The following is a 12,633-nucleotide window of genomic DNA, read 5'->3' on the forward strand; positions in this document are numbered from 1 at the left end:
AGAGTAATAGCAACTGGGTGCAGTGGTACACATCTGTAATCCCATGGACTTGGAGGCTGAGGCAGAAGATTAGAAGTTCAAGCCCAACTTGGGCATTTTCACCAAACCCTGCTTCAAAATACAATGAAAAGGGTTGTATGTGTAGCTCAGTGTGTAGAGCACCCTGTGTTCAATCTCCAGTGTTCCCCGGTCCCTTCTCACAAAAGTGTGGTTAATGGAAGCAATTTTGTGTGCTTTGGTACTTGTCCTAGAGACAGAAACTTGATTGTCACTGACTTACTTATAACCTTAGGCAAGTTACTTAACCAATCCAAACATCTACTAACTTTAAGAAATGGGAAAAAGAAAATCTACCTGTAAGATGGTTGTAGAGTTTAAAAGACATATTTAAAACTCATTTAAATTAAAGTACTACATGAATCTAAATTTATCTGTTGAGTTAAAATTGTATAAAGCCAGTCAGGGAATTCAGAATGGGAAGCCATGGCTTTGATGCAGATAAAAATATATTTCTGGTGGTTAGGCCTATGGAATTAATTTTGGATTTGACTTTAATTTTCTCAAGGCAAACCATATACCTCTTCAGAAAAAAAAAAATGTGTAACTATTTCTTCACATTATAAGAACAATGTAAGGGGCTGATGTTGTGGCTCAGTGGTACAGCACTCGCCTAGCATGGTTGAGGTACTGGGTTAGATCCTCCACACTACATAAAAATAAATAAGTAAAAATAAAGGTATTGTGTCCACCTTCAATTAAAACATATTTTAAAAAAACAATGTAAAATTCTTCATAAATTCATTAGTAGTAGTTTTTAAAAATTGACTTTGATTATTTTTAGCATTTATATAATACTTATATTGTATGCATTTCATTATTTATTATTCATTAGGAATCATCTGAATTATGCCCATATAATCCAGTCATGGAAAACATTTCCTGTGTTATTCCTAATAATGAGACAGATCTAAAACTGGATTTTATATTTACTTCTGTGTATATTGGTAAAATAAAAGGAACTTCTAAAGGTTGTATTACAGTAAGTATTTTTTCTTTTTTTCTTTTTGGATTTTGGACAAGGCATTTTCAGATTTGTATGTTTGTACAAATGAAAACAGAATTGAGATTAATTTTATATGGGGCACTTGGGATATGTTGAAAGTCATCAGACTTTGAAATGTTTTTTTAATTTCCTCTCCTAAAATTCTCTTTTTTTACTTGCCACTGATTCAAAGGAGAATTGTTGGGGTGAAGAAAAAGATTTATTTGGAAAGTCAGCAAACCAAAGATGGGAGGCTCTCACTCACAAAGACCATCTTAGGCAATTTTTAGGGGCACAAAGATCTTTATGGTGGGGGCAGGAGGAGCCAAGGGGCCAATTAGTAGGAAGATTATGTGCTGAGCCGTCCTTCATTATCAGGATTGATTTTTTTTCTTTTCTGCCAGAATATCCTTAAGATAACAATCAACTATCATTTCCTAGGTCAGTCCCTATAATTCATTAGATATTATTTCACTCTAATTAAAGGACAAGATTAGTAAATTCTTGCTTCATACTCTGATGTTATCTAGAGACCCTCATATGTTCTTGGTTTTGTAATTCTAGAGAAAAGTTACTGATTATTAAGTTAAGTTTCATGATTTGTGTCTTAGTTCTTTTCCCAGGAATAGGTAATTTTGGCAAAACTAGGAGATGGCAAAAGGCATTTTAACCTGTTAAATGGCTTTAGTCAGAGGTGTCTTCTGTAGCTGAGCAAGTGGGAGACATCATGCAGCTGTGTGACCTCCAAAATTATTGATTTTTAAAGCCTATTAAAAGCAATTAAACATGGAGAGTTTATTTGGGTTTTTCTTTCAGTTACAGCTATTCTAATGAAAATCATGTATGAAAAAAAATCACATATAATAGTTGATATTCTTTGGGCTCTAAAAGTTAGTTGTAAGTAAAGTGAACTTTTTTCAGGTTATAGTTTGGAGCAGAAAGAAGAAATCTAATTTTTTTTTTTTTTTTTTTTTGGTTTAAACTGTTATAAAAAGATTTCTCCAAATTCCTAATTTGGATGTCCAGGAATTGATTATAATCTGTTTTCTCACTAAAAAGACATTTCTTTTCACAGAGTATATATGAATGACAGACTAGATTTCAGTCAGATTTATTTTCTTACTATTTGTGCCTGTTAAAATCCTAATCATCTTTTAAGGCTTATCTGAAATACTACCTCTTCCAGGAAACTCCCTGATCCTCTCTTCTCAGCTGATTAACTTTTCTTTTTACTATGTACTTGTAGCATCTCATTTGTACATCTTTTGAAAGCTTAAGAAATATTTGGTTTAAAATTAATATTCCCTGGCCACTGTTTTACAAATATTAATGATTTTGGTATGCCTGAGGTAATGTTATAATTTTTTTTAAAAAAGAATTTTGTTCATTTTTCAGGATTTTCTCCCCTGCTTTGCTTTTTTTAATTATAAATTCAGATTTTAACAGTTATTTCTGTAGAGCTCTTTGTAATGGGAAACAAACTGGATAACCTAAATATATGACAATAATTGTTTATCCAAGGGAGAAAAATCCAGTGTATTCATTAATGAAATTTTTATTAATTAGTGTATTAATTATGAAATTACACAAATGGACTTTTTATGAGCAAAAACCAAAATTAAATTTAAAAAAATCTACAAATGAATAAACGAACAGTATAAAAATAATTTATCATCGTGCTTATCCAGAGACAACTGCCAGTTTTTTTAGTGTATATCATTCCATATCCATAGATAGATTAAAATAAAAGGATACTGCATTATACATGCTTCTTTGCAACTTACCACAATTTTATTAAATTAGTTTAATTTCTTCCAATTTGTTGGTCATTTCTGTTGTTCCAATGTTTTATTATATATAGGGGACTGCAAATAATGTAGGTCTTAAAAATTTGTCTTATATTTGTTCGAACATTTCTTAAAATTAAAATTTGAGTGTGTGATTATAGGAAAGTAGCTTAGTAAATCAAAGTAAATACATGTGTGTGAACAATGACTAAAAGGAATTCTGCAAAAATTCAGTTATAATGTAGAAAGTGAAGGCAGTTTTAAAAATTAAAAAGTATATTGAATAACCAAAAAGAGCAAAGAGTAAAAGTCTTAAAAATTTTAGGTTTTTCAAAAGACATTTTACGTATATTCTTTCAGACACAGTTCATGATTCTCTGTAACAGAATTAAAGAACTTATTTTATATTTTTGGTGGGTATTTAGAAATTAAATTCATTTAGTCTCTAAACATTCACTGTTGTATGTTAGACTTTGCTATAGATACTGGAGATAGTGTTTTCAGTCTCATGAGACTTATACTTTAGCTGAATTAGAAAAATATCAATGGTGGAAAATTATACACATTAAAGCCATTTTCCTCTAGTTGGGCATTTGAGTTAGGTTTTTTTTTTTTTAAGTGTAAAAAATGTTGCAATAATTGGAAACCTTTTATTTCTTTAAATCTTATCTTTTTTATGATGGGAAAATGTTTATTAGGTATAAATTATGTTCAGAGACTGGTTCTAGATGTCATAGAAATTATGAAATAACTCTTAGGCTCATCTTTATTTTAGAGTTTAAACCAGTTTAGTAACTTCAGAAAACTGGATTTACCTTAATGTCACAAAAACATTTTTCTCACTTTCTTAACTGGGGATTAATTATTTTGCTATAAATGGGTTTTTATCTCTGGGAGAAATAACATTAGCCATAGTTGTCATTCAGAGATATAGATCATTGTCAGATACTTGCCAAGTAGACTAGCTTGATAGGACAAGAGTTCTTGATGACGTGGAAAGAGGGGGAAAGAGAAAGTGTAGTAAGGATCATACAGATGCAGTATTTTGTAATAACAGGTATATAAACTGAAAAGCAAGCAACTCTTATATTCAATTTGTAGAACTAGTTAGTTACTTTTACTAGGAATATTTTATGAGATTAAAGACCCAGTGAGACATACCAGAATGATTTGCAAAGGGTAAATATATGTAGCAATTATGTGAAAGTAAGAGAATAATAAGATGTATTTGTTTGTATTAAATTAGATAACTCATTGTTAATCAGATGCTAGTGTCTAATGATAGAGACTCCCCTGGCTTAAGAGTCATGCTAAAGCTGTGAGAATTTCAATATGTTGCCTGTTTACCTAGTTATTATTTATGTTAATGGTGGAGACAATACATACAGGATTTGAACTCCAAACTCAGCTTTAAACTAGTATGTCCTGTTGTGTTATTTTGCTTCAATGGCTGACTTACCCTATATTAGATGTCTTTTATATTTGTGAAAATGCAATATGAAATAATTTTTAAATTGAAAAAATAAATGGAGTCAAACCTGTGGTTTCAATGAACATTGTTTGCTAACTTATATAAAATTCAAATACCAAGATCATCTTGGCTTTCTGTCTTGTGCTTACAGACTAACCCTGATATGATCAACAGTTTTATATACGTATTGATCAAAAGAGAAACTTAACCAAAGAATAAGTAAACAGGCACATTCCTTTGGTATTAATGGAAAAACCAAACTTCAAAACACAAATGTCTTTTGTTTTAGATGGTACATTTGTAAGATTTGGCCTTGAGAAAATAGGAACTTGAATGAAAATAGGAACTACAGGGAAGGAAGCACATAAACATGTATTGTTTTTGTACAAATGCTAAGAGATTTTTATACCATTTCTTGTGTGAGTAAAGCAGAATAGAGTGAAAAATGTACCTGCAACTTAAAGAGATTCAAACTGTTTTCTCATTCACTCCCCAACTGAAAATCTTTTAAATAGATAATGACAAGAAAATAATAAAAAAATTCTTTCTTTGGAGAAAGAATGATAAGAACAAGGAAGAAAAATCTACACACAAGTAGCACTTCAGATATGAACTAAAGAAGAAGCTTCTGTTTGAGATTGAAGATGTGATCAAAATAACCTTAGTTGAATTCTTCAGATACCCCATGTTCAGAATCTAAAACTTATGTTGTGATAATGAAGCTAATAATTATATTATCACTTAAGTAGTAGGAATATATAATGCACAAAATAATACACTGATAATCCTTGTTAGGAAATGGTTTTAAATTATTAAGGGATAATATAGTATTAGCTTATAAAAGCAACATTTAGGATAATCAGATATATATAAAAGATACCTAGAAAAAATAAGTTTCTTGGGAAAGAAGGAGCAGAAAGAACAAGAACTTCAGTCAGAAGGGAATTTGTAATGTGTAACCAAAAGGTGAAAATGTTAGGGATAAAAGAATTGGCAGTACTCAGCTAAGGCTATCCAAGGGAGAGAGTATTCTGTCTTTTGTACTTAATTTATGTTGTCATATTGACAAGTGCATCACAAGTTGGATTTATTAGATTTTTGTAGCCATTTTATACTAATCAACTGTTTTTTCCAGTTGTTTTCATGTGGTAAAAGCAGTCTTTTGTTCTTCTACAGAACAAAATGTTCATTGCAGGTGGTACATGTTAATGTCTCATTACAAATAATATAGTACATTGGTACTTTGGTTTGTTCACATGTCTCTTATGAGTTTGATTGCTATAATTTCATCCCTAAGAGAATCATCATCAGCTTCTGAATCAGCTACCTTGTATGGTCTCTTGGTAGTTTATTCTGGACTTTGGCTTATGTCTTCCTTAAATTTTTAGAGGACATCTTCGAAACATATATTTATTAAAGTCTTGACAGTTTTTATAAATGAGCATATTGAGAATTACATTATTTGCACAAGGTTCTTAAACATCCCTAAAACTAAATCTCTAGAGTAAAGCATTTTCTTGGTTTACTGATAGATGGGCTTGAGCACTTTTCATGTAAACTTTGAATGTGTAATTGTGGTATTAAAATTTTTTTAAACTTAACACATTTTGGGTAGTAACTCATTTTTTGCTTTTATTTTTCTTTAGTTCACAACAAAGTATATTAAAATCCCATTTCAAGGTAAGCTATCATTCTCTTCCCTTTTCACTGTAATTTTGAGCATAAAATTTTGGTTAGCAAAAATTCTGAAATCCTTTTTCAAACAGTTTTTCATGATTTTTTCAGTATAGAATGTAAATAAAACTAAGGTAGTTTAATAATGTTACACTTTAACATTTTTTAGCAGCTCCACAAGAGAATTAAAATGTTTTACACACTGAAAATAGTGATTATTGTTTTAATGACTATAAATCAAAACAATATTAAAGTATTCATGGTGACTTCTTAGTATTAGCGGAAATAAAATTTTGGAAAATAGCAAGACTATTTTTGGCATTCACAAGAATGAATGAAAATAGGAACTACAGGGAAGGAAGCACATAGACATGTATTGTTTTTGCATAGATGCTAAGAGATTTTTATACCATTTCTTGTGTGAGTAAAGCAGAGTAGGGTGGAAAAATGTACCTGCAACTTAAAGAGATTCAAACTGTTTTCTCATTCACTCCCCAGTTGAAAATCTTTTAGAATAGATAATGACAAGAATAAACAATTCTTTCTTTAGAGAAAGAATGATAAGAACAAGGAAGAAAAATCCACACACAAGTAGCACTTCAGATATGAACTAAAGAAGAAGCTTCTGTTTGAGATTGAAGATGTGACCAAAATAACCTTAGTTGAATTCTTCAGATACCCCATGTTCAGAATCTAAAACTTATGTTGTGATAATGAATCTAATAATTATATTATCACTTAAGTAGTAATATATAAGGCACAAAATAATACATTTATAATCCTTATTAAGAAATGCTAATAAATTATTAGGAATAATATAGTATTTACTGTTCAGAAGAAATAAAGACATGTAACTTTTAGAAAAAGTAGTAATGCTACAATCTATAAAGACCTAGGTAGTGAAGAGAGCTACTTCCCAAGTTTTATGATACAAGTATCAAAAAGCGATATTTTAGATTTTCATAGTGCATATTTACACTTTGTTTCAAATATTGTTATTTTATATTTTTCTGACCCATAATGTTTTAAAAATGGTTTTATTAGTGTATTATAGTTACACATAATAGAGTTCCATATGGTGTTTAAAGTACAATTTTATTTACAAATTGTGGAAAAATACTTCTTTCAATGACAATAAGTCTTTCAACTTTATAATGCTGCCTGTGGCTATTTTCCCATATCCAATTTTTTTTTAAACAAGACTTGCATATAAAACAGTCTTTTTGATGGGATCCTAGGCATCTAAATGTTTCCTTTCTTTCATGATTTGAGGGAAAAATTTATCCATATTTATATTTGCTATTAATTCTATTTGGCTGAAAATAGAATTTCAGTGGCTTAGAGAAAGTAGTTTAATTTTCCTTGACACGAAGAAATCTAGAGGTAGGCTGCACTGGCATTGTGTTTCCATGGTGCTCAGTGGCCTAGAGTCTTATTTTTCTATTCTCATCCTGATGCATGACTTTCATCCCCATGTTTGTTTTATGGCCAGTATTACTGCTCATACTCCACCATCATGTTAGTGTTTCAGACAGAAGTCAGGTGAAAGGGGAAAATAATAATAAGAACACATACAGTTTCCCTTCTAAGGATCCTACTTGGAAGAATACGCCACCCTTCTGCTTACATTTTACTAGCTGACTTAATTTTATGGTCATACATGTATTTGTAAAGAAAACAAGGAATTAGGTTATTCAAAGGTGAGCATCTTGCTTCCCTTAATAAAGTTAGGATCCTGTTACTTAGAAGGAATGGAAAAGTGGGTGTAGCGTTGTGGGCTATGTGAGGAAGAAATGAAGAGCAGTGTTTTGAGGGTTCTCTCCCCTCTTTTAATCAAATGTTTGTCATTGCTAGTACTTTATTTTCATAATGGGGAGTTATGATATGAAGAATTGAATGGTGGACTTAGGAACATAAAGATGACTGGTTAATCAAGTATTTGAATGATTCTTATAAAATTATTTTTAAACTTTAATGTTCATAATTAATCACCTGATGCAAAGCTATTAAACTGAGATCTGGAGTGGGATCTAATATCCAATATTTCTAACAAACTTCCAGGTGATGGCAGTGTCACAGGCTGAAGACCACACTCTGAGTAGCAAGGTGACATGAAATAAGACAGAGGGGAGTCCTAATAGGGAATACTATTTCAGATAGGCACTCATCTTAATTTTATATTTAAATGATAGTTGTCTTCCTGGTTTAGCTGCTTGCTTTCTTAAAGTTGGACTAGATGACCTCAGGACTTCTTTAAACCAGTTTTCTATGGTTATTTGAGTTACAAAAAGAAATTCCAGAGGAGGATTTTTTTTTAGTTAAGAGAAAACCTAATAATTTAGAGTTATTACTTAGAAGTTTTGAGAAGTAAAACCTGGAAAAACTTTAAAAGAAATATATTCAACCATTCAAAACCTCCTGATAATCTAGCTTGTCTATATGGTGAAATGCAGATATTTTAGGAAAATAAATATGGGCAGAAATTGGTCTTTGATTATAGTATTGACCAAGATAAGAAAGATAGAAACTGAGAATTTTTTAAGTTATGCTATACTTAGTTTTCTGCAGTAGACTTAAGATATTAGAATTCGTAGTGAGAACTCTATTTGCATAAAATTTTCATGCTGCAGAAATTTAGCCTCAAATTTTTCTTTTTTGGATATAACTGAAATCATATTGTGTGAGAGTAACCTCTGCATTTAATTATCATTTAGTAATTCTTTAGCTCTTCCTAATGTTTAATGTGATATTTTTACTCTACTAATACTGCTTCAGGTATTTCAGCGAAGTTTAATGCAGTGTACTGGAATTATGTTTCTGAAAAACTTGGCATGTAGTTCTTTCAAAAAAATATAATGCATTAGGAAGTGTCACATAGTGCATAAATCCTGTATTCCTAATAGGTTGACTTTTAGGTTTTTGTCTTTTCTTTGTTTCAGTGTCCCTGAATGAGGTTTCGTTGTTAGTGGATACCACTCATTTAAAGAGGTTTGGATTATGGAAGAATAAGGGTGATGATCACAGTAAAAGGAGTCATGCTATCCTTTTCCTCTGGGTCTCTCCAAATTACCTTCAAGAGATTCAGGCCCAATTAGAACACTCTGTATTTAGCCAACAATGTGAGTATAAAATAACTTTAAAATTTCAGGATAACCTGAAAAGTCCTATAAATAAAGTAATTTTCTTTTAAATAATTTAATAAACCAATTATTTCATTGAACTGAAATTAATATTATTGAATTAAAAATAATCTTATCCCCTAATGTTATATAAGATAAATTATTTTACCTGTTAACATGATTTTTCATGGTAATTTTATTCAACTTAGTGAAATTACATTCTAAAATAAAAAGAATACCTCAAATAATCTTAATGGTATATACCTTGAAACTAAAAAGTTACTATGCTCTTAAAAAATATAAAAGAAATATCTTCTAGTTGTTTCCCTTGGCTACCTTTTCTGTGAGTTTCTTGCTACTGTTTCATAATAAATTATGACAGTTAATTAGTGGCAAGACTAAACAAAATATAGATTCCTTTACTTTTGGTATTTTCTTTAGTTTCTGAAAAATAAAATTCAGCTTGCTTATATACCATGCCTCTAAGGTTGGATTGAATGGTTTTCTGTAGGCATCAATAACACATATCTACATAATGTGCATCTTGAGATATTTCTCAACTTTGCTTAGTTTCTAACTCCTAATATAGTTTGGTTTAAAATTAGGTACCTCAAGTTAGTCTTTTTCTTATATCTTTTTATCTCTTTACTTTCCTTCCCCTACTTTGTTGCACATTAAAGATGTCAAATAGTGAGCTTAATTTTATACCTTTAAAACCTGTTATTTCCCTGTTCTAATTACTTCCAATGGGAAAATTAATAATTAAATAGCAAGAAGTTGAGATAAATGTAAAGAGCCATTTATAATCATTGTGGAGGAAGGCAGTGATTTGGAGACCATTATTAAAATGATTGAGGAAAGAAAATAAAGGAAGTGTTTAATTACAATACTTTGTTAGTTGTTAAATTTGATATATGGAAGACTAGAGAAAAATGAGTAATTATTTAATTATCATTCATTGATAAATGTTTACTAGCACTTAGTAAATGGTAGGCACTGAAGATACAACAGTCAATACCATTGCAGAATTTCCATTCTAATGTGGTAGAACAGGAGTTCAAAAATTGTGAATTTTGGTTCTAGATTACTGATGGTGTATTTTCAGATTTTAATTTGCATCATTTATCATTAACATGCAAAATACTTTGTTGGGTTTTATATCAAACTTTTCTATTTTTCATAATTAAATTATCTTAATTATAATTCCCTTGAAAAATAATACTTGTGGTAAAAATTGATTTCTTTTTTTTTGTAGCAAAATCTAATGAATTCATTTTCCTTGAGCTAAACAATCCCATTTCACAAAGAGAAGAATTGAAATTGAAAGATATTATGATGGAAATAAGTACTACCCATGGAGAATTAGAACTTTCTTATCCATTGTCTTGGGTTCAGGCATTTCCGCTGTTTCAGAACCTCTCTTCAAAAGAAAGTTCTTTTATTCATTATTATTGTGCTTCAACTTGTTCTTTCCCTGCCACTACTGAAGAAATGAAGATGAAATCAGTATCTCAGGTTAGCATACAATTAATATGATTGACAGTGGGTAAGTAAAGAGGTAAAAATTCTTTCACCAATATTAGGCTGATTTCAAAACACAATATTTTGTCAAAAGGGCACAGGAATCAATCTGAAAGTACTCTAATACTAAAGTTGGAAAGTTTGTTTCACAGAATCAATAATGACAGCATGGGTTTATCACCAAAGAGTAATATAAATATGTTTAAATATATACTGATATAAATAGATAACAGTTGATGAATGAATAAAAATTAAATAATAAATGGTGTGTAAGGGTGCTTTTTCTTAGAAAAGTATCTAGTTAATAAATGGAAAAGCAATAGGAAAATGTAAAACCACCACTAAAACACTATATTTTTGATTGTTGCAGGCAAGGTCTATTGATGGATGCTAAATTTGATGCGTGAAAATTTAAGGAGAAATAGGATATGTGAATATGAAAGTCTCTTGCCTAAAATATTTATTAATTACAAAAAGAAACCTAGTAAATTTGCAGTGCAGAATCCTGGCAGACCTAACCTTAACCAAGTGAGCAAAATTAATATCACCATCAATAAGATATTGATATAATGTACCCCCTGATATAATACACTAAGAAGAGTACATAACTTCTTCTGTGTTGCTCTTTTCAGCAATGCCTCACCCTAATCTAAATCATGAAAATAAACCAGACAAACCCAATCATAAAATAACTGATCAGTACTCTTCTGAAGTATTAAGATCATGAAAGACAAGAAAAGACTAAGGAATCGTAGGATCCTAAATAGAAAAATGATATTAAGGGAAAAACTAGTAAAGTCTAGTAATCTAGTTAATAGTATTTTATCAGTGATAATTTCTTGATTTTTTTTAAAAAAAATATTTATTTTCCAGTTGTAGTAGGACACAATATCTTTATTTATTTATTTTTATGTGGTGCTGGGGATTGAACCCAGGGCCTCGCCTGTGCTAGGTGATCGCTCTACTGCTAAGCCACAGCCCCAGCCCCAATTTCTTGCTTTTGATAATTATACTGTGGTTGTATGCGATATTAAGATTAGGGGAATCTGGGCTGGGATTGTGGTTAGTGGCAGAGTGCTTGCTTCACATGTGTGAGGCACTGGTTTTAATCCTCAGCACCACATACAAACAAACAAACAAGCATAAACAAATAAATCAATAAATAAAAATATTATGTCCATCTACAACTGAAAAAATATTTTAAAAAAAGATTTTAGGTGAACCTTAGCTGCATCTGTATTTTATTTATTTTTTTTTGGAAATGTCTGTAAGTCTAAAATGAACTTGAAATAATAGGAAATTAAAAATACTATTTTTATTTTTATAGGAGATTGATTATTTACATGTATCTTATATATCTGCAAAATACTTCTAGAAAGAAAAGTTTTTGTTAAGTAGCTATACATACACAGATGTGCACATGCCCACCAAACACATACATGGATATGGTCTGAGGCTCATCTTTTATTCAGAAGGCCTTTAGAAAGGCACATTAATTTAAGAAGATGCTTAATACTTTGCCATCCTTCTAGATAATGTTAGAAATTTTTGCTTCTTATATTATGTAATCAAATTTGTGTTTTCCAATTATGGATATCAATTTATGATATATTATAAACTCAACCTCTTTTAAATTTTGGGGGGCGGGGGTTGTGGTTTAGTGGTATAGTTCTTGCCTAGCATGTGTGAGGCTCTGGGTTTGATTTTCAGCACCACATAAAAAGATAAAGGTATTGTGTTCATCTACAACTAAAAAAAATTTTTTTAAATCTTTTTCTGTTATTTATCATATGTTTGGATTATCTTGAGCTTCAGTTGTAAAATTCTTCTTTAATTTTAGAGCCCCATATCTTAAACACTTAAGTTTACAATATACACTATCTTTTGATCACAAGTATTTTTTTTTTTTTTTTTGGTTTGGTTATATCTTTAAAAGAAATTTTAGTATATAGTTCATTGATGTGGATTTTAGTCATAGTTTCAGTTACAAATTTAGGTTTTACCTTTGTTCTTTTCGAA

The 12,633-nt window shown here is 30.2% G+C and overlaps 1 protein-coding gene across 7 annotated transcripts in view; it reads left to right on the top strand.

Moving 5' to 3' along the window:
- Positions 1-12,633, top strand: part of Senp7 (SUMO specific peptidase 7) — a 177,301-nt gene that overhangs the window by 148,391 nt on the left and 16,277 nt on the right. For 6 of the 7 annotated variants that reach the window (XM_071615396.1, XM_027943177.2, XM_071615398.1 and 3 more), the window contains 4 exons: positions 893-1,039; positions 5,947-5,980; positions 8,914-9,093; positions 10,349-10,608. In XM_071615396.1, the coding sequence (XP_071471497.1) occupies positions 893-1,039; positions 5,947-5,980; positions 8,914-9,093; positions 10,349-10,608 (621 nt within the window). The remainder of the gene's footprint in view (positions 1-892; positions 1,040-5,946; positions 5,981-8,913; positions 9,094-10,348; positions 10,609-12,633) is intronic. The other variant, XM_071615397.1, reaches the window with a different exon arrangement.

Source organism: Marmota flaviventris, chromosome 8, assembly GCF_047511675.1.
Source record: "Marmota flaviventris isolate mMarFla1 chromosome 8, mMarFla1.hap1, whole genome shotgun sequence".
Classification (NCBI taxonomy): domain Eukaryota; kingdom Metazoa; phylum Chordata; class Mammalia; order Rodentia; family Sciuridae; genus Marmota; species Marmota flaviventris.